This window comes from Muscardinus avellanarius (assembly GCF_963383645.1).
Source record: "Muscardinus avellanarius genome assembly, chromosome: 6".
Taxonomy (NCBI): domain Eukaryota; kingdom Metazoa; phylum Chordata; class Mammalia; order Rodentia; family Gliridae; genus Muscardinus; species Muscardinus avellanarius.
In genome coordinates, this window is record NC_137791.1 from 46,184,743 (window position 1) to 46,212,696 (window position 27,954).

Sequence of the window (27,954 nt, forward strand, 5' to 3'; positions counted from 1 at the left end):
AACAACCTAATGACACATCTCAAGGACATATAAAGACTGCAACAGTCTAATCCCAAATCCAGCAGAAAGCAGGAAATTATTAAAATCAAAGCAGAAATGGATGAAAGACAACAACAACAACAACAAAAACAATTCAAAGAATCAACAAAATAAAAAGCTGCTTCTTTGAAAAGATTAATAAGATTGACAAATCCCTGGCCATCCTAACCAAAAGACAGAATCAACTCAAATCATTAAAATCAGAAATGAAAAAGGAGACATCACCACAGACAGTGGGGAAATTCAAAGGTTTATCAGAAACTACTTTGAAAATTTATAGTCCAGTAGACTGAAAAACATGGAAGAAATCGATAGATTTCTAAGGACATATAACCTACCTAAATTGAACCAGAGAAACAAGATTTCCATTCAGACAACTAAGCAAAGAAGAATATATTCATGTGTTTATAGGTTAAAATCTTTGGAGATTCATTAGTTATTTCAGTCTTTTACCTATTTCTAAATTGTGTTTCTAAATTGTATTGTTTGCTTTTATTGTTGCTAATTTTTAGGATTTCTATTTGGAATATTAATATACCTTCAAGTATAGCATTTGGAAATATTTTATCCCATTCTATCAGTAACTTTTAACTCTGTTTACATTGTCTTTGGATGTACAATATTTTTATTTTTTAGGAAGTTTGTTTATTCTTTTGTTGCCTGTGCCTTTGGAATCATATCCAAGAAATCACTGCCAATTTCAGTGTTGTGAAGTATTATGACCCAGGTTTTCTTCTAAAATTTTATAGTCTTAAAATTTACATTTATGTCTTTTATTTATTTTTAGTTAATATTTGTATATGGTGTTAGGTAAGGGTCCACTTTTATTCTTTTTCATGTAATTATTATTTCTCACAATATTTAGTGAAAGGATTATTATTTCTTTCACCAAATGTTCTTGAGAATTTTGTCAAAAATAACGTGACCATATATGGCAGAATTTATTTCTAGGCTTTTTATTTTATTCCACTGGTTTATATATCTGCCTTCATAGCAGTACTATACTGTTTCAATTATTGTAGCTCTATAAGGTTTGAAATAAGAAAATGTACATCTACTAGCTTTGTTTTTTTCGAGATTGTTTTGGGTATTTAGAGTTCATATTTCATGTTAGGATAGATTTTTTCTGGAAAAAAAATGTATGATAGTTTTACCTTAAAAAAAAGAAAAAATATCCTCTGGTAAGAAAAAAAGCAAAAAGAACTGCTGAAATGTGGTCAAAACTTTGATAGCAGACAAATGAGTCTGTTATGTGAGATTATCATTGTTAATTTTGGATAAATTGCTATAATATTAGATGTCAACCACTAAGCCAAGCATGGGAAGGAGGGATGGGGAGGGAATGGGGTGGGGATTGGGGAGGGGCTAACTGGGCAATGTGTACATGTATGTCTACACAAGTTTTTATCTTATGATGAATACAGTGCACCAATAAAATTTTTTTTAATTTAAAAATTAATAAAAAATTTCAAAAAAAACTATCCTTATTTGCAGATGTTATGATCCTTTATCTAGAAGACCTCAATAACTCAACCAAAAGACTATTGGAGCTGATTAACCTCTTCAGCAAAGTTGCAGGATACAAAATCAATCTAAAGAAATCAGTTGCTTTTCTATATGCCAACAACGAATCCACAATGAAAGAAATAAAGAAAATTCCATTCACTATAACCTCAAAACCAATAAAATACATAAGAATAAACCTCACCAAAGGTGTAAAAGACCTCTGCAACGAAAACTATAAAACATAAAAGAAAGAAATTGAAGAGGACCTTGGAAGATGGAAAGATCTCTCTTGCTCATGGATAGGCAGAATAAATATCAAAATCCTGCCAAAAATGATCTACAGATTCAATGCAATTTTTATCAATCTACCAATGACATTCTTCATAGACCTAGAAAAATCAGTCATGAATTTTATATGGAGAAAGAAAAGACCCAGACTAGCCAAAGCAATCCTAAGCAATAAGAACCAGGCATCACAGTAACTGACTTCAAATTAGACTATAGAGCAATAGTAGTAAAAACATCATGGTATTGGCACAACAGGCATACTGACCAGTGAACCAAAATAGAAGATACAGAAATAAACCACATACCTATAGTCAATTGATCTTTGACAAAGGGGCCAAGCTCATATGCAGGAAAAAGGACAGCCTTTTCAACAAATGGTGCTGAGAGAACTGTCTATCCATTTATAGAAAGATGGAACTAAATCCTTACCTTTCAATCGACTTGAGATATAACAAAGAGTTAGAAATTAGACTAGAGACTGTGAAATTATTAGAGGAGAGCATCAACAGTCTAACATAGGCACAGGCAGTAACTTTCTCAACAAGACCTCCAAAGCACGGGAAATTAAAGCAAGAATTAACAAGTGGAATGGGATCAAACTAAAATGTTTCTTCTCATCAAAGGAAACCGTCAAGAACTTAAAGAGGAAGCCTACAGAATGGGAGAAGATCTTTACCAGCCACCACTCTGATAGAGGGTTAATATCCAGAATATACAAAGAGCTCAAAAGACTTACACTAGCAAAATAAATAACCCAATCAAGAAATGGGTAGCTGAATTGGATAGATACTTCACAAAAAAAGAGATACAAAAAGCCAATAGATACATGAAAAGATATTCAACATCATTAGGCATCAGGGAGATGCATATAAAAACTACACTGAGATTCCATCTAATCCCAATCAGAGTGGCAAGCATAAAGAAATCAAATAACCACAAATGCTGGTGAGGTTGTAGGGAAAAAGGAACTCTTTTATACTGTTGGTGGGAGTGCAAACTGGTTCACTATGGAGATCAGTGTGGAGATTCCTTAGCAAAACGGAATGGATTCACCATATGTTCCTGGTATACCAACTCCTGGGTATTTTTCCAAAAGGGTTGAAATCATAGAACCAGTGATATGTACATTTATTCATAGCAGCACAGTTCATAATAACCAAAATATGGAACAATCTAGGTCTCCAACATATTGCAAAATTATGGAAAATACACACAATGGAATTCTACTCAACAATAAAGAAGAACAAAATCATGTCATTTGCAAGAAGATGGAAAGACTTGGAGAACATTATGTTAAGTGAGATCAGCCAACCACCTGGACACTTATTGTTGGGAGAGGGAGAAGAGGAAGTAGCAGGGGGAAAGGGCACCAATCACACTCTAAATGTATGCCATTTTCAATATGATCCACATTAAAAAAATCAATTTTAAAAAGAAAAACTAAAATTCAAAATAAATGTAAATTAAACTGCTACATATTTTTCCTATATACCTTGAAAATTTTGAGGTTTTTTAATGTTTTCCTCTATGTCACTAAAATCAAATAATTTCTATTTACCTTTCATTGAGTTTGCTTATTTTTTCTATCTTAAATATTCAGTAAAGTCCATTAGTCAACTTTCCTTTCCAGGACCCAGATGTGTCCCATGTCTTGACTTTCACCTGTGACTCTTAAAGCTGGTGGAAAGTGTTATCCTTTTTGTCCTGAGGGGAAATGGTGAGACAAAAGTAAAAATTAATCCTTTTGTAGTAGAATAAACAATAAATCAGAAAAAAGTATTGAGTATTAAAGATTCACATTATGTCAGGAATATGATTCATCTTTAACCATTGCACTGAATACAGGACTTCCTTTTTATTTTCTTTTTGACCTGATGCTTTTTGTAAAATATATGACATTACTTACAAATGACTGTGAAGTAGTACATGTGATCATTAGAAGCAGAGAAATACATGTTACATGTTAGAGAGAAAGTTGCGATGATTAATTAAGGGAATACTTTCATTAAGCTATTGTGATTTCAGTTTCATACAGAAAAAAATGGTTGAGTTCATTGAAATACGTCTTAATTAGGGTTTTCTAATGAGTGAAAATACATCAGTTGTTACTCTTGCTTAGATTAGTGCATCATGAGCAAGTTGGTAAAAAAAGAATTTATAAATGCCAATCATTCAAAACACAAAATAATAAATGCTGGTGAGGATGTGGAGAAGTGGGAACTCTAAAACATTGTTGGTGGGATTACAAATTAGTGCAACCACTTTGGAAAACAATATGGAGGATCTTCAGAAGAATGGGAAGAAACTTACCATTTGATCCAACAATACCACTTCTGCATATCTACCCAAAAGAAAGGAAACCAAACTACCAAACTAATGCATGTGTATCTATGTTCATAGCTGCACAATTCACCATAGCCAAACTATGGAACCAGCCAAGATGTCCATCAAAAGATGAATGAATTACAAAACCGTGGGATATGTACACAATGGAATTTTACTCAGCTATTAAAAAAAACACACAATTGCAGCATTTACAGGGAAATGGATGGAACTGGAGCATATTATGCTAAGTGAGATTAGTCAGTCACAGAAAAAGAAGAAATCGAATGCTTTCCCTAATATGGGAAAGCTAGGGAGAAATTTGTGACAGGAGGAAGTAGATGCAGATGGAGATCCTATAGAGGAGCAAATAAGGTGACCTGAGAAGAGAGAAACTCTGTAATGCACGTGAAGTACTTAAGCAAACATATCAAATCCAATCACTGGCCAAGCATGAGAATTAGCGATGGAAAGGGAATGGGGTGGGGATCGGGTATGGGCTAATTGGATGATGTGTGCATGCATGTATCTCTCCACAAGTGTTTTATCCCATTAAGATGTTTGACTCTTATGTATGACTACAATGCACTAAGAAAAATTTTAAGAAAAATTTTAAGGCACAAAGAATAGTAAAAATGAGAATGTACTTCTAACATTTCCATTGAAATCTAAGAATTAGAATAGGATTAGAATCAACACAAGATATTTTTAATTGCCTACTGTGTGCCTACTTTCTGATTAACATGTTAAATTAATTCTTTGTATGTGTGTGTGTGCTACTGGGGTTCCTGGAAGCCCTTCTACCTTTGGGATACACTCCCACGGGCTACACTCCCAGACCTATTTTTTAACTTTTTTATTTGGAAACAGGGTCTCTTAGGCCAGCACGACTGGCTGCGAACCAGCGAGATCCTCCTGTCTCAGGCTCCCATGCGTGGGGATTACAAGCGTGCGCCACCACGCCCGGCTAAATATATTCTTATTATGTTAAATATAGTCTTAGATGGAAATATGTTAAAACTGGAACCAATGTCTAAATTTGTATATGTAAACAAATTTGAGGCATAATTATTCTGTTTCTATTTATAAATGTTCCTTACTTAAAAATCTCTTACACTTTCTGAACATTTAATAAGTGTGAAACATTTCAATATTAATTGAACAAATGTATTTATAGAATATAATAGGAAAGCATCATTCATCATGTGTATAATTTGTAACTCAAGAAATAAACTGATGGCATAGATGGCAGAAAATAAGTTGTGGGATAATTTTTAGTGTATTCACTTAATAGTTACAGTAAGTAACAAAAGTAATAACAAAACAAAATTTTATTATACTATCTTTTTTCTTGGAGAGATTAAATATTATTTACAATATAAATTAAACTATAATTTGTTTGAACTTATTGTCTTTGTGGTAATTTGTAAAAAATGATGATTGTTTAACTTTGTTGCCATTTCAGAGTATCTGACAGTGTTCTCTCAGATGATTGCATTTCATGATCCAGAGCTAAGCAATCACCTCAATGAGATTGGCTTCATTCCTGATGTAAGTATTCAGTGCATAATAGAGTATGAAGTAAATATAAAGCAGAAAGTGGTGGCATTAGACAGTATATTTTAAGAATTTTTGTTATTACAAGAAATAGAGGCTGGGCATGGTGGCTCATGTTTGTAATCCCCGCACTTGGGAGGCGGAGACAGGAGGATCGCGCTGGTTCGAAGCCAGCCTCGCTGGCTTAAGATACCCTGTTTCCAAATAAAAATATTAAAAAATAGGTCTGGGAATGTAACCCGGAATTAGAAGGGTTTTCAGGAACCCTAGTACCACCAAATAAAAAAAAAAAAAGATATTTGAACAAGTTATTGCCACTAATTATGACCTTGTGTGATTCCTTTCTACATTCTCACCTTAAAAAGAGTCTTGGCCGGGCGTGGTGGCGCACGCTTGTAATCCCCGTGCTTGGGAGGCAGAGACAGGAGGATCGCGCAGGTTCGAAGCCAGCCACGCGCGCTGGCTTAGGAGACCCTGTTTCCAAATAAAAATGAAGGGCTTCCAGGAACCCTAGTACCACAAAAAAAGAGTTATTTTTCTTAAGCTACTCAATACTATCAAGTTTTTTAATTGAATGTTGAATTAAACTTGGACTTCATGATTTTCAGGCCTGATTTTGAAGAAATAGGAAACATACACAAGTGAAATATTAAGTAGCTTCCATCTTTTACTTGATTTTGACATGTTTTGGATTATTTCATTACCTTCTCTGTTATGCATATCAAGCCCAAAGTCAGTTGACACTTAAAGATTAGACTAGATAAGGCTTAACTTGTTTTACTCACTTGTGGTTTTTGACTTGGAATCAAACCTCATTTGAAAGGTTATGGGATAATTAGACATCAAAACACCACATTTTATCCCATACATACATACAATTACTATTTCTCAATTAAGAATGAAATAACAGCCGGGTGTGGTAGTGTGTGCTTGTAATCCCAGCATTTGGGAGGCTGAGACAGGAGGACTGCCGTTCGCAGACATCCTCAGCTACATAGTGAGGCCCTTTGCAACCCAGTGAGACCCTGTTTCAAAATAAAGAATAAAAAATAGGGCTGGGTGTGTAGCTTGGAGTTAGAATGCCCCTGGATTTAATCCCCAGTACCACAAAAAAAAAAAAAGAAAGAATGAATAAAAGCAAAAGATGCTAATAACGGGTTGCAGATTTGAGTAGAGGATTGAACTTGGTATAGAGATGTAAGGAAGTTTTTTTACATGTTACATTTTTCACTTAATTTTTTTAACACTGAACTTACGACTTTTTCAGTAGTTTAATTAAAAACATGGCACCTGCCCTGAAGCAATTATTTTTCAGAGAGATGCTTTATTGAAGAATTATTCATAAGAGGACGATGTTCATGCTATATGTTGTTATAATAAAGTAACTTATAAGGCAATTTATAAAGTAGTTTTATGGTATCTCATTTTCATAAAATGAAATGGAGTGTGTATGTATTTATACACAGGAAAATCTGAATGACTGACTTTACTCCAGACTATAAAACATTGGGTTGGAATTAATTGTGATTTTAGAGAAGGGGGTAGAGAACAGTTTTTAAATTGTTTTCATTAAATGTTATTTTTATTTATTTTTATTTATTTATTTATTTATTTATTTTTGCGGGTCTGGGGATGGAACCCAGGGCCATTCGACTTCTGAGCCATACCCCCTGTCCTGTTTTTTATTCTATATTTTAGTGTCTCACTAAGTTGCAGAGTGCCTCACTAAGTAGCTGAGGCTGTCCACAAACCGCGATCCTCCGGTCTCAGCCTCCCAAATACTGGGATTACAAGCATGTGTCACCATGCCCAGCTTAAATGTTATTTTTATAATGAAAAAAGTTAATTTCATTTTATATTGAGACCCAAAGTACATCAAAATTGGGAGCGCTTATGTGTTTGTGTATAACTGAAACAAATTTCACAGTGCTTTATACTAACTATAGATAATGCATTCTATTATGTTTTAATGTCTTTATCTACTATGTTGATTTCTTTAAACCTCATTTGAAAAAATTCTCATATAAAGGATTTTTGAAACTCAGTAAATGACTTTTTAAATTAAAAAAAGATGCCGGGCGTGGTGGTGCATGCTTGTAATCCCCATGCTTGGGAAGCTGAGACATGAGGATCTCGCAGGTTCGAAGCCAGCCGTGCTGGCTTAAGAGACCCTGTTTCCAAATTTTAAAGTGTAAAAAGTAGGTCTGGGAGTGTAGCCCGGAAGTAGAAGGGTTTCCAGGAACCCTAATACCTCTAAAACAATAATAAATAAATGAATAAATTTTAAAAAAGACTGCTAGGGAATGGTATTAAAAGTTCCTATACCCCTCCCCACCAAAAGTGCTTTTTGAAAGATCTCCTTATTCTATCTTTAACCTTCTTTGTTTTCTGACCTAAGATTGGTATTGAGAAGTTGAGGAAGAAAATGTTTATATTAACATAAATGATATTAAGAAAGAAAATATAGAAAGAAAAGTCATTCATATTTGCTTTAGTTAATAAATTAAAAAATTGAATTTTGAATGATTATGATGTAAGAAGCAGTGCTGAGCAAAAGTTGCTAAAACATACTATGAACATATTAATTGCATATTGTATAACAAGTACTGTTCCATCTTCTCTAAGTATAATGAATCAGTTATCAGACTCTCAGTGACTGCTAAATATTTATATATGAATCCAATTAAGAGTAAAGTGAAAATAAAACCTTAAATAACAATAATAATTAACAATATCATATGAAAGATTGGTGATAAGTCTGTTTAAAAATTGTTTTAATATTTTTGCATTCTTTTAAAGGGTAGATGAACATGTTTGTTATGTTTAGATGTCTAATTAAGTTGGGGGTTCTTTTCAGATCTGGGATTTGATATTACCCTGCTTGCAAGCTTATAAGTTAGCCTACAAAGAACTTTATCACTCACAACACAAAAAGCAACATGAGTATTAGCATATGTGTGTTGGTTCCACCTTGCTCACAAATTCTATGGAAACAATATTGAGGACCCATATGATATCTACATATGCAATGAATTATTTTAAAGGAAAGGAACCATGAGTTTTAAGAATTCAAAATTCTTTAAATCGATAGTAAACATGCTTTCTCATTTTTTCTGTAGGGGGGAGGGAAAGGGAGAGGAGAGAGATTTTTCTTTCATGTCTATAAGTAAGTTTCTCCTTTCTCCAAAAGGAGATTGTCTTTGTTTTCCAAGGGAGCTATTTTATGCAAATGTTTCTGAAAGGATAGTCCAGAACAAAGATCTATGAATATTTTTGTTCATGAGAAACTCAGAAGTTTAAGAATGCATTTTAAAAATGTAATCAAATGGTAATCATTAAAAAAAAAAATAGAGCCGGGCGTGGTGACGCAGGCCTGTAATCCCTGCACTTGGGAGGCTAAGACAGGAAGATCCCACAGGTTCAGAGCCAGCCTCAGCTACTTAGTGAGGCTCTCATCAACTTAGTGAGACCCTTTTTCAAAATAAAAAATATAAAATAGGTCTGGGAGTACAGCCCAGAGGTAGAAAGCCCCTGGGTTCCACCCCCAGTACCACCAAAAAAAAAAAAAAAAGAAAGAAAAGAAAAAGGAAAGCAAATAGAGTGGAGGGACAATGCCAATCAATCCTGCAAAGCAGAACTTAGAAAGCATGTAAGATGGTTTGCTTTGCATGTGCATGAGTAGAAGAAGGCAGACCTCTGGCTCTGGCCTTCCAGCTGACTGCCCCATGGCAACAACTCCAGTCATGAACCAGTTTGGTACCCATTGGTGGGAACCACTGCAACCCTTCAGCCATGGCTCATAGCCCACAGCAATGAAAACCTCAACAAAATCAACCCGTCTTTGGATAATATTATCAAATTGAATGGAAAGGAAGGAAAGAAGCAGAATTTCCCAAGACTAAATAGAAGACTCCCATCAAGTAATGCCTAGCAATTCAAGATGAGAATATGGTGGAGAATAAAATAAAATTCTGATTTTGATAAAAACTAGTTTGAGCTATAAAGGAAGAGTAATTCCTAGAAAGAGGCATCCTTATGAAGTTATCACTGGTCTTGCAGCTAGAAAAATAACTGGAATTTGAAAAGGAATTAGTAGCTGGGCCTGGTGGTGCATGCTTTTAATTCCCAGCATTGGGGAGGCTGAGACAGGAGGATTGTGGTTTATGGACAGTGTCCGCTACTTAGCAATACCTTTGCAACTCAGTGAGACCCTGTTTCAAAATAAAAAATAAAAAAATAGGACTGAGTGTGTAGCTCAGAGGTAGAATACCCCTGGGTTTCATCCCTAGTACCAAAGAAAAGAAAGAAAATGAATTAGTTCTATGAATTGTTTGCCTCTTAGTGACAAATCTGAGACAGAATGAAGATAGAGGAAACCAGTTGTGGTTCTCAAGAGACCTAACTAGTTAAACAAAGATATAACATCCCAGCTAATTTTACAAGGACTGGAAATAAATTAAGCCATCAGAAAGGCAACTTTCCTTTTCAGAAGAGGCCTAAATGTTCAGGCCCAGTTGAACACAGAACAACTGCCAGACATATGTAGTAGCAAATGGAGGAATTTTGACTATTGACAACCTGGAACAGTGCAGTGCCTAGTACCTCAGAAACCAGGATTAACTCATACTACTGTACCCTCATTCTTGACAAAACAGGAACAGTCTTATGTAAAGAAAGTTCTTAAAAGTATTCCCCCTACAATTTGACACAAATAGTGTTGGAAAACAGACAGAAATGACTTTGAATGAATGGTTTGGAATTCTGAAGGAACAAATAGCTACTCTCACATTCAACAAAGGAGAAAGCCGCTTTTTAACTGTAGGATAGATCCCATGCCAATGGAACTTTTGAGTGATGACTCTGTAAAGTTGAATTATTTGGAGAGTTTATCACTGAGATTTAAGAAACTTTACTTCAAATTTTCATATGCTAAATAACCCTTACTTTTGAAGTTTTTTAAAACATGTATAAAATGATGCCCTGAAAGAATAACGGGGAATATATATTCCATCTAAAATATTTCTTGGTTGGCCCAGACAGAACAATTCTCTTTTGAGAATTCTCTTTGGTTCTTCATGAAGCAGAGGGAAGACAGAAATTGATTATTTTTATGATAGTAGCATTTAGGATCTCATTTCCTTTGCCCATTTTTTAAAAACTTTGCCATGTTATATCTTGGTGTTCAGAAATTGGAGTAGGTCCTTTTGTTGCTGTCACTTATCCTCTACTAGTGTTGATGTAATTAATGCAGTTGCCTTTTCTTTAATAAATATATATTTTAAAAACCGTATGAGAATTCCAGTTTGGGCTTTTAAGATTTATGGGACTGTCTGGAACTCAGTTCATATTTCAGATAGTGGCAGGTAAAACCAAAGAGTTGTAAATTATTACTGCTGAACATTTAATAAGAAATATAGCTCTTATTACTTGTCTCACTTGAAACTATTGCTGTTTCAAGGCTATAAATGCATATTTATAAAGTTATCTGATAGGGCCTTGAAGTAGCAGATCCAATGTAAAAACCGGGCAGTTTGTATTTGTTAAATGAAGAAAGCATGAAAGGAAATAGCAGGTTGAAGGGTCAAAAACTTAAAACTTTCAAAGCCTAGTTCACATGTACACTTTTTGTGTTTAGTGCATTCTTGAGTTTAGTGTTCACAAATTCTTCATCAAATGATATTTAGAAGAATTATAATTTTTAAAATGGATTGAATTCATTAGATATTTTGATAGCAAAATTAATAGCCATAAATCCTACACTTCTTATTCAAAAAGGTAAACTTATCAACTTTGTAGTTTGCTAAATTAAACAATTATAGCTTCAAAACAAAAATATACTTGTATATGTCACAAAAAATTCACAACTACAATAGAATTGTGACCTCATAGACCTTCTCTGATTTCTTATGTATGATAGAAAGTTTATACATTTATGGAGAGAGTCTTAAATCCTACACTTGAAGGGTTAAAGAGATGGTTAGTCTGTAAGTGCTGAAATTCATCAGATAGTTGTATTCTATAAATATCAATAAAATGCCAAAATGCAGCAAAATATTCCAGTTACAAGTTAAGAAGTCTGATCATTTGAAGCTTGACCTATTGGTTTGCAATTATGTTTAAACCTCTAAGTTAGATGTTAAGTTTCTCTGGTGTATATTATTTGTATTGACTTTTCCTTTAAAACAAAACAAAACAAAATGTGAAGTTATCACTTCTACCTTCCTTGTATTGAATATGAGATATCTTTGTCTCTCATGCTCTTTGGGATACTTTCTAGTTTATGCTAATCATGTGAAGATAACAGTAATAGTTGATGCTTATACCAAAGAATTAAAGATGATGCTTAATATCTGGCATTTAATAGTACTTCTACTTGATAAGGGATTATTGGAAGCCAGTCACAGAATTTGAGAAATGATCCTAGTCTCCTTAGCTATTTGATACTTTTCGTAGAGGCCAAGGACTCACTGCAAAACATTTATGTAAGTATGAATACTTATATTGGATCCAGGAACAATACATTTTACACTGTTTTAAAATTACTGGTTGCTTAAATTGTAAAGCAAAGGAAAAACAACCAGACACAAATTGTTTTTTTTTTTGTGTGTGTAGAACAGTTAGTGTGAAAATATGATATAAAAGTGTTCTCATTTTACTGTTATTTCAAATCATACAGATGTTTTATTAGTGACATTTTTTGGAAACCTTTAAAAATGCCCCAACTGTTGAGATTAAGTGCATCGAATACAAAGTGTATTTAGTGTATTAAATTTGTTCTTTGTGCATCTGATTTAATTTTCTTTCAAAGTAAAATTTGCTTTTGTACAACTAAATTAAAACTTCTGAGTGCTAACATGTATATAAACAAAACAACACTTTGTTGGAAGAAAATTTCTTGAAATGTGGTTGTAATCATCCTTGTTCAGTTCTTAAAATTTGGTTTTTTTTAATTTTTTATTGGTGCATTGTAAATCTTAATGGGGTACAAGATGGTAGAGGCACACGTACAGACATCACTTATTTGGCCCTTCTCCAATTCCCACCTCATTCCCTCCTCCCTCCTTCTCATGTTTGGCTTAGTGATTGACTTTGATATGTTTATGAATGTACATCATGTTCATTAGTGAATTTCCCTCTTTCCACCTGAGTGAAGTTACCTTATTTGCTCATTTTTGGTTTATCCTTCTTTGTCTAGAGGTTCTCTTATGGCCATTTTCTCTCTAGCTTTTGTGTATTAGGGAGAACATATGATTTTTTACTTTTTGTGACTGACTAATCTCACTTAGTATAATGTTCTCCAGTTGCATTCATTTTCCAGTAAGTGGTGTAATTTTGTTCTTTTTACAGCTGAGTAAAATTCCATAATGAACATATCCCATACTTTTGTAATCCACTCATCTCGTGATGAACATCTTGGCTGGTTTCATAGTTTAGCAATTGTTCATTGTGCTGCTGTGAACATAGATAGCCATGCATTAGTTTGGTAGTTTGGTTTCCATTCTTTTGGGTAAGTTCCTAGAAGTGGTATGACTAGATCAAATGGTAGGTTCGTTCCCATTCTTCTGAGAATCCTCCCTACTCTTTTCTAAAGTGGTTGCACTAATTTGCAATCCTACCAACAATGTAATAGAGTTCCCACTTTTCCACCTCCTTTCCAGCATTTGTTGTTATTTGTGGTAAAGTCTATTTTTTTTAAATAGGATGCAACTTAAAATTTCTTATGCATCAAGGAGAATGCAAAACATTGATGCTGTGCATCACAGAGTGAAAGTTTGTATTTAATGAGTAGGTGCTTTACACTGTACTTTTTGGTGTTTTTGGAAAAGTTACATTTAATCTATTCTGAAGATGTTCATTTTTAACAAATGCAACACGTTTCACATGAAAAAGAGAAAGAATGTAAGATAATTAAACTGCCTACTAAAGAGTATTCACATTATATTTTAGAAATTCATCTATATGCTATATAAGAGATTAACACATAGATATATTGATCAAAAGCAATAAAAACATGTGACGCAAATATCAACCAAAAGAAACTAATGCAAGGATAGTTATATGAATTGGTAAGAGGAAAACACAAAATAGACCAAATTATATATGGAACTTGATATATGATAGAGAGGGCCTTAAAGTTAAATTTGAAAACTAAGCAGTAAGTTAAATGGTTCTGATACAAGTGATTAACTGCATGGAAGAGATGTAAATGAAAGCCTAACCTCACATCACTTGTAAAAATAAATTCTACATGTAGAATCCAGAAGACCTAAATATGAAATGTCATATTTATAATTTTCTGTCTAAAAAAAGAATTCTTAATTAGATTATAGAAAATACATGACATGAATTTGAAAATAGAATTGGAATTGAATGATACAAGGGGATCTTCCATTGTATTGCTAATATATTTTCTTTAAAATTTATTTTTTGCAGTACTAGGGATGGAACCCAGGGGCATTCTACCTTCAAGCTACACCCCCTGCACTATTCTTTATTTTGAAACAGAGTGTCTCGCTGGGTTGCAAAGGGCCTCACTAAGTAGCTGAGGCTGTCTGCGAACTATGATCCTCCCTGTTTCCGCCTCCCAAATACTGGGATTACGAGCATTCACCACCAAGCCCAGCTTCTCTTTAAAGCATTTTTGAAGCAAGTTAGGCAAAAATATGAATGCATTTTTAAGTATAAGTAAGTGGTACATTGATATTCTTTAGATGTGCTGATTGCTATGCAGATTGAGTGAATTACTCAGTAACTGATTTTGATAAAATATTTACTCTATTTCTTCTCCCTCCCGACCAATGACATACTCTTAAAATCTTGGAAACTTTTAAATATAATTTCATGTGTAATGTAATTAGCCTTTTGAGACATTCATAAGTCAAGGGGAATGGAGGATAATGCCCAAGGAGGTGAAAATGTCCATCATGTGGCAAATGCTGAACATCCCTGATGCCCAGCCACTGTTGCTAATAATAGCACTTTAACCATACGACAATAAAATGCCTATACATGTGTTTCTGAAAAGTCACATTTCCAAATTCTTTCTAGGTAATTACTCTGTCACTACTGGGAATTATAGAATAAACAGAAGCAAGGGAGAAAAGAACATATATTAACCTGGAGAAAATTTCTATCTACAACTATTTTCTTGTCACACTGAGCAAATGAGGTTCTTTTCATATAAAAGAAAGCTAAAATATTAATTGGAATTTTTTTTGAAATGTATTTTGCTTCAGTGTGTTGTTTCTCAAGTCAGTATATTAATAAAAAATTGTGAAGAGGACATTCTTTAATTTTGTAAGAAATTTAAGTTTTTGACTTAGAGATTATTGAAAATGAATTATGGTAGAGGAGTGTGATGAAATGGAAACTTTTAAAAACTGTTAATCATGTCTTTTTAGTTGCATTTCATTAGTTTTTGTAAATGCAGCATTCTTTTATTCTTTTATTTTTCCTTGTCTTACTGTCTTTAATGCTCTATTTTTAAAATAACTGTTGAGGAAACTTCCTGTGCCCCAACAGCAACACAGGCTAAGATTCATCAAGAGGAAGAGTGGTTCTTTGATAATGAGATCCCAAGCTGAGTTCCTTACTCAAGAGCTAATCCTATCAAAGCAAAGGCTCATTAATCTTCTGTCATTGAAATGCAAGCTTTCATTGCAGGAGAGATTGTGATTTTTGGCTCCTTTCCATTTGCTGTGGGTCATAGAGCTCTGAACACCGAGCACTGCTGAAGCTTAAATAGCTAGGAATATTATACAATGATGTGATGCTTTGATTATGTATGTCATGGTAGTTATGTGATTTACATATAAATAGAGTGAGTAATGTGTACTTGGCAAAATTGGGGCTAGAGTGATTTTTATCATTTTTGTCCTGATGTGTTTCTGCTACTGGAAATATACTAGTAGCACCTTAAAATGAGAACGGAGAAGTGTGCTTTTTCATTTTTAAGAGAACTATTTTCTTGAAATGCTAGGAAATAGCACTGAGCTTACAAAATATGAAAAGTTGTTAGGTGGCCATTAAGAAAAATGATAAGGGCTGTATCTCAGTACTACACATGCCTTTTGAACCTACTGTCTCAGCTAAAGATAAAACTAACAAAATTAGTGGTATGCTGGCAAAACCATTGTCATTTAACTACAATCTCAAAGAATGCTCATTCTTTTAATTTTCTCTCCTTTTAAAAGCTTGTCATAATTTTTAGAATTTACATTCAACTAGGTTTATACTAAGAGAAAATGTGAAAGGAGTACTTAGAAATAAGTTATTCATTTGTTTCTGGCCTTTGTGTTGTTACTTTAAAATATGTTGGATTTTAGTTTGAAGAGAAAACTATTGACAATGAGCTCTTCAGATATTATCAAGATATGGTCACAGGAAAATGTAGGAAAATCCCCCTTATTTGGAACATCCCATGATGAGAGTCCTACTAATCTGTTGTAGTCAATCCATTGAGTCCTGGGGGATGTACTTTATTGTCTGATAACTGCTATGGTATCCCTAATGTTAATCCTAAACCCTAAGGCCCTTGAATACAAACAGCTTATTAGGGTTTCATAATACAGCTTGATTATTTTCAGAAAGGGCCCAGCACTTAAAAACTAGTGGGCCTATTAATCCCACCAGGAAAGATAAAATAATAATTTTAGTAACTTTTTGCTAACTACCCCCCCACACACACACACGTTAAATATCTAGCAGGTTTTCCAGTTTAGTTATCTTCAGTTATCTCTCCCATCAACACAGTCTGTTTATAATGTAATGAATCCATCTACTGGTTGAGAGTCAAGTGAAAGGAAGTGTAATATAACGTAGTAGTTCTCAAATTTTTGGGTCTCAAGATTCTGTTATATTCTTAAAATTTAGAGATATTTAAAAATGTTAGTATATTCATTTTTAAATAACAGTCATTGGACATTGACATAAGTACATTTTTCTTTTTTTCTGAAAATATCTGTGTTTTCTCCCCCCAAAAGAAAAGCAATTTTTAAAATATTTTCCCAGCTTTTTAACTTCATTTAAAAGATTTAGATTATTTGCTTCTGCCTTTTGTCAGTTGTAAAACATTATTTTGGTTGAAGTATATAAAAATGTAGTTGTTGGCAAAGGGACTTTTCATACAGTGGTATTTTCTTAAAACTTAGTTGCAGCATAAAATCTAAAACTACTGCAAGTGAACTTTTTCTTACTCTGTTACAATAAAGCCCTTTATTCTGCCTTGCTCTTTCAACAACTCTTTTATCTGCATAATATTACAGTGTTGTAGGCTGGCCATTTGGAACATACTGGTTTTCTACATTTGCAGATTTTCCAACTGTGATACATTTTATTATCACATTTGCAGATTTTCCAACTGTGATACATTTTATTATCACATTCGTTAATACCATCACTAATTTCTTCCAAAACACCAGTAAGTATTGGAAAGCTGCCAGTGTCACTGTGACAGATAAAAGCTTTCTAATACTATAATCCTCATTTCTCAGCTCAAATTTTTCTTGAGTAACAGGCTCACATTATTCACTTTTTTTATTTTTTGTAGCATTGGGGATTGAACCCAGAGGCAGTTTACGTCCAAGCTAATCTCCCCAGCCTGATTTTATTTATTTGGAAACAGAGTCTTACTAAGTTGCAGAGGGCCTCACAAAGTTGTCTGGGCTGGCTTCAAACCTGCAATCCTCTTGTTTCAGCTAACCAAGTACTGGGATTACAAGCATGTGTCACCATGCCCAACTTACTTTATTAATTTTTGAGAAGTTTAGCCAAATGTCCAAGCTTTAAAATTTTTGTTTATCTGTCATTTTTCCAAATATAAATTTCAAAAAAGCACTTTGTTGCCTCAGCTCAAATGATTGCCATAAGTGTTTTCCTCAAAGTCATTGTATTTCAGTACACAGCACAAGCACTTTATACTAACTTCCAATGTCATTTCAAGAAAATTTTATGAAAACATTTAATAAAATTAGTAATTGTTACTCCTTCCACTGCCTTGATTTATACTAAGATACCAGCAGTTTAACCAACAAGTGGCTTTACACATTAGCACAAGTGTCAACCCAGTAAAAGGAGCAAAAGATATGCTAGTATTACGAGGAAGATAGTTTGATAGGCCCCTGCGAAGCCAGGAGGACCCTGAGGGTCATGTGACCATGACTTAAGAAGGTGGATAGAGAGGGTAAACACTCAGAATCTGGTGCCACATGGGCTCTTCAATGGGTCAGTTACATAACTTATTTTGTTTTACCCACAATTCTTACTCATTAATGTAGATTACTATAAATCTTACTAAATAGGATTATTATGCTGATTGAATGAGATAATATATGTAAAAATATTCAAGACAATTATTAGACACAGTAAGAGAAAAGGGGCTAATTACTGCTATTGTTTATTATTATTATTATTGTCATTATCATTATTATCATTATTATTATTATTAGTGCCAAGGTTGCTCTACCACTAAGCTACATCGCCCAGTCATTTTTCTTTTTTTGAGTCAGGGTCTATAAATTGTCAAGGATAACCTAGAAATTGTGATCTTCTGCCTCCTGTCATTGGGATTATAGATGTGTGCTATTGTGTCTGGTTTATTTTTATTTTTATTAAAGCTTGATGATGTTGCACTATGTCTTTGGTTATATTAATAGCTTTTACATTTAAAAGATTATATTTCAAGCTACATGGGTATATTACTTTGTTGCCTCAGTAAATGAACAGGACATATGGTTCAGTAACAGTAAAAACTTTATTTGTTTGAATTGGTGAGATTTTCTGTCACTTTGAATTTTAACCTTTCTCTTGGCCTGATTTTAGGTACTTTTCTATCTTTCAGAAAATGCTTCTGAGCCTGGTGTAGTGACACATGCTTGTAATCCCAGTACTCAGGAGGCCAAAACAGGAGGATTATCAGGTTCATTGCCACCCTTAGCTATTTAGTGAGGCCCCCAGCAACTTAGTGATACCTTGTTTCATAATAAAGAATTTTAAAAAATAGGCCTGGGGTGTAGCTCAGAGATAGAATTCCCCCAGGTTCAATCTCCAGTAGTGTAAAAAAAAATGTTTTGTTTTTTTTTTACTTAAAATTAATACTTAAAGAATTAAAAATTTTACTTAAAATTAATTTTAATATTTAATATTTTTTGGTGGTACTGGGGTTCCTGGAAGTCCTTCTACCTCCGGGCTACACTCCCAGAACTATTTTTACATTTTTATTTGGAAATAGGGTCTCCTAAGTCAGCGCACACGGCTGGCTTCGAACCTGCGTGATCCTCCTGTCTCTGCCTGCCAAGCGCGGGGATTACAAGTGTGCGCCACCATGCCTGTACTAGCATTTAATATTTAACATTAATTTTTTTATTTAAAATTAACTCTGGTTTGATTTTTTGAAGAATTATTTTAGTTTTCAATGAGTTAACAAAGTTGTTTTGGGAATACAGCTAATCCTTCTCAAAAATGGTAGTATAAATCTCAGAACCATTAACTTACCCAAATTATTTTATCTTTAATTTCCAGTTTATATCATTTTAGTTTAGCATTGGAAGCCAACTAATAATGGTGAAAACTATGCTTATATAATTGCTTATTTTTCTACTTTTTCTTATTTTTTTAATCTAGGGAAATTATGACCTATAAAATATGTAACTAAGTGAACTAACCATTCACTTTCTGGGACTAGTGGTTATCTTTAAATACTTTTATATGATTCAGTCATTTGTTCAAATAATTTGCGGTAGAATTATTGCATAGTAAAAAGTAACTTTATTAAAAATTTTAGTAAGAATTTTCCAGGCATGGTGGCACATGCTTGTAATCCCAAAATTCAAGAGATCAGAGGATTGCAGTTCACAGACAGCCTCAGCTACTTAGCAAGGCCCTTTGCAACTCAGTGAGACCCTGTTTCAAAAAATAAAAAGACTAAAAACTAGGACTAGGGGTGTACCTCAGAGATGCAATTCCCCTTCGTTCCATCCCCAGTACTGAAAAAAGAAAAAATTAGTAAGAATTTAGGAATAGTTGCACACCTGTAATCTCAGTACTTGGGAGGCTGAGACAGGAGGGATGGGGGTTCAAAGCCAGGCTCAGCAACTTAGGGAGGCTCTGAGCAGCTTATCCAGATCCTGTTTTAAGATAAAAAATAAAATAGTTTTGGGAGTATATCTTGGAATGAAAATGCCTCTGGTTTCAGTTCCTAGTGCCACACATAAAAGCAAAGTAATAATAATAATAACAACAACAACAACAACATTGAATAGTAACCCCCAAATTTTATTTCAGATATTTCTGATTTTGGAAGAAATGTATAGATATGACATGTGCATTGTGCTTTGAACTAACTGCTCAGTTGTCATGCATAAACTTAGAGAATATCTATTCTCTACATACTGATTCCAGATTTCAAATATATCTCTAATAGGCCTACTTTATTTCTGGTTCTTCTTGCACTTATATGGTTAAAACACCATCATTAAAACAAAACATTCAGCCGGGCATAGGCACAGGTAAAAACTTTCTCACCCCAAAGGCACAAAAACTTAAAAGACGAATCGATATGTAGGATTCCATTAAACTGAAGAACTTCTCAACAGCAAAGGAAAAATTATTATTTTGAACCAATGTAATTGTAATAATGAGTGCATTACTTTTAATGGCACATAATATATAATGAAAGGTTGTAATGATTTACTGATACATTAACTATGGTTTATCCCCACCAAAGTCTATGTTGAGGCTTTATTCTTCAATATGGCCGTGTGGCACTGTCAGGAGGTGGTGCCTAGTGAGAGGTTATCAGGTTAGAGGGGTATCATCCTCAGGCATGGATTGTTTTTCTTTTTCTTGAGAAACTGTTCTCTTGATACTGAATTCAGTTTCATGAGAATAAGGTCTCATAGTTCTGGTTTAGTTCTTATGAGAGCAGGTTGTTATAAAGCAAGCTTAGTCTTTCCCTTTGGTCTTGGTCTCTGTTCCACATTGCTTGCCCCTCTTGTAAGCACTTCTGCCCTCCTGTGACATCATATACCTTGTTAAGACACTGCAGAGACCCAAGCCAGATGAACCTGACCTACTTCCTGCCTATGGAACTGTACATTAAACAAAGTTCTTTTTATTAGAGAATATGAACAGAAAAATATATGATGGAATCCAGCCATGAAGGAGGACTCAAGCAACTCGTTAAAAATGACAGAGTGAATCATTAAACCCATGTAAATATAAGGATGAAATTAATCATCTATGTTAATTATGCTACAGTATGTATAAACTTTAATGTCAAAATATTACATATAAATTTAGTTATTAGAAGCCATAGAAAAGAAAGTATTAGTATATTTTATTATCATTGTGGGGATATATATATATATGCTATATGAAACAGAGACTATATATATATACACATATGTACATACACATACATACATACTAGGTAAGCAATCTACCACTGAGTTATATCCTCAGTATGAGTTAGCTTTATTATATTTTAAAACAGGTAATCAATAGATGATACTTAAACTTGGAAATGTACTTTAATTTTAATGTTCCTTTTTGTCAACCTTAATTGGACCTCTCATAAATTAATATTATTTACAGTAGGTAAAATGTTTTTTTCTGTTTTACTTATGTGTATTTTTTAATTTAAATATATTTACATCTAATATCTAATAATAAAAATAACAAGTGCAGTGTGGTCCCAGTGTTCTAGAAATATTTTTATTTATCTAAAATTTTGCTATATATATAGGTCTATATCAAGAGTAATATTTATCTTATTAATTTGGACTATTAGATTTTGAAGATTTCAAAAATGCTTTTCTTTTTCCAATTATAGTGTATATCCTTTACCACAGAAAGTTGTATGGTAGTACCCCTTTCAAATGACCTGAGACTACAAAACAGGCTTTGGCTTTTTTGACAATAGGATAGGTTATTAGCCACCTTTAGGTTGTCAAAATACTTTTCTATTTGTTACAAAAATGATGAACATAACTCCTATAGTTAAGTCTGATTTGTGCCACATACTTTGCCAAGTGTTTTAAATCTATTACTTGATTTGCACAACTACCCTAACGGTTTAAGATGATATGTATAATATACCAGATCTCAGAGTACAATATTTCAACATACAGGGAAATACAGGATGGTCTAAATTGCCTCTATTATTTTATTTTTTTGCTGTTTTTAGATACTCTTTTCTCGAAGATCTGGATGTATATTTTTCTAATGTACATTTAGAGAATCATTATAAGTTATCAGACTAATATATTTTTATAGAGGAAGCTTTTACATATAATTTTTTATTTGAAATAAATAGACAGTGTATTATGCTTATAAGAAGGGTGACAAAAAGCTAATTATTGGGAAATGATATCAGCTAAATTATGTTATGTGCATTTATGAAGATAACACAATGATTCACACTTTTATATATGTAATTATAATGCACCGATAAAAAAGGAAGTCAATTAAAAGGTGCTCTTTTGAAATATATATACTCATAATAGTAAACTATATATAATAGTGAAATATTTAGAAATATATATTTGGAAAGAATGAAAGTATGTTAGTTTATAATAATGAAACATATTTATATATTTGAAAAGAGTGAAAGTATGTTATTTTAAAATTAAACCATTTGACAAAATCATTTAATAAAAGATACATCTAAAGTTCATAAGAACTATCTTATATAGTAAACCCTATAAAGTTTTAAAACATTGCTTTTTCTGCTTTTAAAAATCATAATAATGAGCCTCCATCTTTGATTTTGTTGTTGATAACTCTAATTTGATATTACCATATCATATGGAAAGATCTCATGAAATGCTAAATGCATTTTTATTTCTATTTGATATTGCTAGGGGGCAGTATTGACTTAGTTGACTCTTAGAGACAAGCACTGTACCAAATCAGGCATACATAATTGCATGGTATGGAGAAAATACTTAGAGTGTATGTGATTTCACTGGATTTCAGTTTGTAACTTTAAATTAGGAAATAGCTAATAATGTCTCTAGGTTAATTAGACTATATGTAATTTATATTTGCCATAAGATATTTTAATATTTGTTTTTTGAAAAATTGAAAACCTGTCTGGGATTCAAAATTGTGTTTTATCTTTTTTCTGTATCAGATGGCATTACGAAGCTGTACCAATATCTTGAGTAATTATTTACGATGAAAATATCAAGTAAGATTTTATAAGACAGAAACATATAAAAGATAAATGACTCAAATTACAATCTTACAGGTTACCATTTACTTTTTTTTTTTTTTTTTTTTTTTTGGTGGTACTGGGGTTCCTGGAAGCCCTTCTACCTCCGGGCTATACTCCCAGACCTATTTTTACATTTTTATTTGGAAACAGGGTCTCCTAAGCCAGTGCGCGCAGCTGGCTTCGAACCTGTGCGATCCTCCTGTCTCTGCCTCCCAAGCGCGGGGATTACAAGTGTGCACCACCATGCCCGGCTTACCATTTACTTTTGATTTTAATTTAATTAGTAAGGGATTGAGTGGTGCTGAGTACCACAGAAATATTGCATTAAAGATAATATTCAACTTGAGTTATTACATTTAATGAACTAATAGAAGTATTAAAAAGAAAGAAAATATTAGACTAAGCTTAATTGTGCCAAATATTAGTAATATTTTAAGTAATTGTTGTCAAAGTGTATGTACCTCATAAAACCTCATTTACTGTACCTCATAAAACCTCATATTTACTAATTTTTTTTCTCGTGGTACTCGGGGTGCAATCCAGGGGCTTTCTACCTCTGGGCTATACTCCCAGACCTATTTTATATTTTATTTGGAAATGGTCTCACTAAATTGCTGAGAGCCTAAGTAGCCGTGGCTGGCTTCAAACCTTTGCGTTTCTATTTCAGCCTCCCAAGTGTGGGGATTACAAGCATGCACCACCATGCCCAGCATGTTTAGTGATTTTTTTAATACTTATTATTTTCATAGCATTTTAATCAAAGAAGTTTGAATAATCTTATTATTTCATATTTTTATAAGTTCTCATGAAAACACATAATCTTATGACAAGTTAGATCTCAATATATTTCTTTCACTTATTTTAATAATATACCATTTATTCTTTCAACACATATTTGTGTACCTAGTATGTGCCAGATAATTTTTTTATGTACTAGATACATCAGAAGAAACAGAAAAAACCTCTCTGTCCTCATAGTGTGGACAGATAATAGTGAAGAAAAATAAACTATGGATGTGGTGTATTCGATATTACTAGGTTCTAATGGGGGGGGAGCTAAAGCAGCATATGGGTGCTAAGTGCCAGGTGAAGAAAAAAATTAATGCTTAAATAAAATTACTAGGAAAAGTGCACATAAAAGTGACTTTTAATAAATGCCTAAGGAAATATGGAAAGGAGTAATTCAAACAGCAGCAACCTGAGACAGAAGCATACCAAGGACATTGGAAGAGCAGCCAGAAGACCATAATGATGGGAGAACAGTGAGCAGGGAGATGAAGTCAGACAGGTGATGGAGAGCTAGATGACACAGAGTGTTATTGGTCATGAATGGCAGAAAGCCACTATTAATTAACAAATTAAAATAATAAAAGTAAAATTTGCATTCATGGTAGAAAAGGCACTTGATGCTTTTGACAGAACAGTAACATTTGATCTAAATATTTTCTTAAGATCATTCTGACCACTATGCTGAGAGAAATTCAAATACAAAGTTCTAGGAGATGGCACTATTGCAAAAATCTGAGTAAAAGATGATAGTGGCTTTAGTTAGTATATTAACTGTGGAAGTAGTGAGAAGTTTTCTTATGCTGTATATGTTTTGAAGGTAGGATTGCTAGTGACAGATATAGAGTGTAAGAAGAAAATGAAGAATAATTCCAGCTGGGTGTGGTGGCACATGGCTGTGATCATAGTACTTGGGAGGCTGAGACAGAAGGATCCCAGGTTTAAAACCCGCCTCAGCAACTTAGCAAGTCTCTCAGCAACTTAACAGGACTTTATTTCCAATTAAAAAATAAAAAGAACTGGGAATGTCACTGCATTCAATTCCCAGTACCACAAACAAAAAGAAACAGAACAGTTCTGGATTTTTTTTTTTTTTTTTTTTTTTTTTTTTTTTTTTTTTTTTTTACATAAGCAAGTGGAAATTTAGATTTGCACTTAGCTGAGATTTAGAAGTCTGCACTTGAAGGAAGTTTCAGGAGCTCATTTTGAGACATATTATGTCTCTAAGTCTGTTAGGCATATAAGTACTGATATCAAGTAGGCATTTGAACATACAAATCTGAATTCTGGAAGTTGAGCTATACATTTGGGAGACTTTGAACTGTGCATTCACTATTTGGAGAAAAACAGAAGAGATAAAAGGTCCAGGAGCTAACCCTGAAATATTCCAATATTTCAGAATCAAAAGGGTGAAGAAGAACCAACAGAGACAGATGAGGAACAGTCAGAAAGATAAAAAGGAAAACCAAATGAGTATGGTGTCTTGGAAACAAATGGAGAGAAAAAAATTGCCCTTTTGTCTTTGAGTAACTGACTCATCAGAGTTGAAACTCAAATGCTTATTTCTAACCAGACACTGGCTCCTTTCACTAGTGGTCTAAATATTAGAATAAATAAGTTGATAAACTTACTTTGGAATTCAATGGGAAAGCTTAGTCAATGATGTGATCATAGTTGATGTTTCTAGAAAGATCAATTTTGCTTAAGGAAATATTGGAACAAGTAGAATTGAAAGTAAGGAGAACATCTATGAAACATTTGTGATGGTTCATACAAGAAGGAATGGTAGCCAAAGCAAGGCCTGCTCAGTTTTAGTGAATAGAAATAAAACACTGAAAAGAGCTTATAGAAATAACATCTATAAAGTTTAATAGGAAGTACTTTAACACTATTATTATTTTTTATTGGTGCATTGTAGTCATACATCATGGGGTATAAGATGGTAAAGGCATACATGCACACATCACTCATTTAGCCCTTTCCCAATTACCACCCCATTCCCTCCGCCTCCCTCCTCATGTTAGGCTTAGTGATTGACTTTGATATGTTTATGAATATACATCGTGCACATTAGGGAATTTCTCTCTTCTCCCCTCCCATCCCCTTCAGTTAGGTTGCCTTATTTGCTCATCTATAGTTTCTGCTTCATCTGGAGTTCCTCTTATGAACTATTTTCTCCCTAGCTTCAGAAGAGCATAGGATTTTTTTACTTTTTGTGACTGACTAATCTCACTTAGCACAATGTTCTCCAGTTCCATCCATTTCCCTGCAAATGACATAATTTTTTTCTTCTTTATGGCTGAGTAAAATTCCATTGTGTACATATCCCATAGTTTTGTAAGCCATTCATCTGTTGATGGACATCTTGGGTGGTTGCAGTTTGGTAATTGTGAATTATGCAGCTATAATCATAGATAGACATGCATTAGTTTCATATTTTGTTTTTCAGTTTTGGGGATAGATATCCAGAAGTGGTATTGATGGATCATATAGTAGGTTTTCCAAAGTAGTTACACTAATTTATAATCCCACCAAAAATGTATTAAAATTCCCACTTCTCTATCAGCATTTGTTGTTGTGTTTGGAATGATTGCCATTTTAGGTGGAGTTAGGTGAAATCTTAGACTAGTTTTGATTTACATCTCTGATTGCTAATGATGTTGAACATGTTTTCATACATTTATTGGCCATTGAATTTCTTCTGTGAAGTGTCTATTTATTTCACTTGCCCATTTTTTGATTGGGTTATTTGTTTTCTTAGCTCTGAGTGTCTTGAGTTTTCTGTATATTTTAGACATTAGTCCTCTATCAGATGAATACTTGGCAAAAATTTTCTCCCATTCTGTCGGCTCTCTATTGAGACCAGTGGAGCAGAATAGAAGGCTCAGAAACAAATATGCACTTACAGCCAGTTGATTTTTTACAAAGGGGCCAAAAACATACACTGGAAAAAAAGATAGCCTCTACAACAAATAATGTTGACATAACTGGCTAACCATATGCAGAAAAATGCAAATAACCCCCACTTTCTCATCCTGCACAAGAGTCAATTCAATATGAATCAAAAACCTGGAAATCAAACCAGAGACCTAGCAGCTCCTCGAAGAGAGCATAGGGGAAACACTTCAAGGCAAGGGCACAGGTCAAAATTTTCTCACCTCAAAGGCACAAAAAACAAAGGCGAATCAATATGTAGGCTTGCATTAAACTGAAGAACTTCTCAACAGTAAAGGAAAAGATTATTATTTTGAACTGATGTAATTGTAATAATGAGTGCTAATAGAAAGAAGAGGTAATTTGGGGGTTACCATGAGTATGGTATCTTAGAAGCAGTTAAGCTACACCAGAACCGTTTGATTGCAAGACTTCCTTTTAAGGTTTATTAAATGGGACCAGAGCAGCATAATTTGAGAGCAAAATTTTGCCCCATTATTAAGGCAATACTTTCTGAGTACACTGACCCAATGCTTTGTTTATTACAGATTTTTTGGAGGGGTGATTTTTTTCACTCTGGCCTGTTTAAAAATGAACTATCCCTGCATTGTATAATCCTGACAGGTTTTTTTTTTACCTCTGATCATTTCAAGTGGTGCCCTCTCCACGTTCTGGTTCTCTCAATAGCTGTCCTATTCAGTATTTAATAATGATTTTGAGGGTTCCTCTGCAGATTTGTGGAATTTTTTTTCTCTATGTAGCTCTCTCCTATCTAGTATTTTACCATTAAGATTCTAGAACTGTTTTTACTATTCAATTTATTGTTGACCATTCTAATTAAGTATTTTATTTCTTCTTTCTTCATCCCCTATGCTCTTGTTTTTTTTCTACTTATAGCTCTATGCCATCCCTTGGTTTCTCACCATGTTTACTCGTAAGTATCATTTTTCTTTTAGTATTAGCAAAAGTATAACTTCATTCTCCTCTGACTTGCAATAATATTAAGCAAACTTAATATTCATCCTTATGTAATTCTAATATGATAGAATTAGCTAGAAAATAATTTCAGTTGTTCTGACACCTGAATGTTTAAATGAGAAGTAAATACAATGAATTTGTATTTTACATATCAGGATGTTCATACAAATGTTTCCTTTTGAAAAGAAAATGTAACATCAACTATACTGTTTGCCTAAATTTTTTGAGGGTATCTTTTGCAACAAAATTAAGTTTAATTTTTAGATATTCTATGATGGTAATAGTTTTATTTTATAAATGAAGACTATTCAAGAAATAAAGCCGATTAT

At 33.4% G+C, this 27,954-nt stretch overlaps 1 protein-coding gene and 1 pseudogene across 4 annotated transcripts in view; both read left to right on the forward strand.

Moving 5' to 3' along the window:
- Positions 1–27,954, forward strand: part of TBCK (TBC1 domain containing kinase) — a gene marked incomplete at both ends in the record, with an annotated part of 182,059 nt that overhangs the window by 71,871 nt on the left and 82,234 nt on the right. For all 3 annotated transcript variants that reach the window (XM_080697944.1, XM_080697945.1, XM_080697946.1), the window contains 2 exons: positions 5,621–5,706; positions 27,545–27,581. In XM_080697944.1, coding sequence (XP_080554070.1) covers positions 5,621–5,706; positions 27,545–27,581 — 123 coding nt within the window. The remainder of the gene's footprint in view (positions 1–5,620; positions 5,707–27,544; positions 27,582–27,954) is intronic.
- LOC308264490 (UAP56-interacting factor-like) lies at positions 9,387–10,539 on the forward strand (annotated as a pseudogene). Its single transcript has 2 exons — positions 9,387–9,468; positions 10,055–10,539. The product of its transcript is annotated as a UAP56-interacting factor-like (transcript).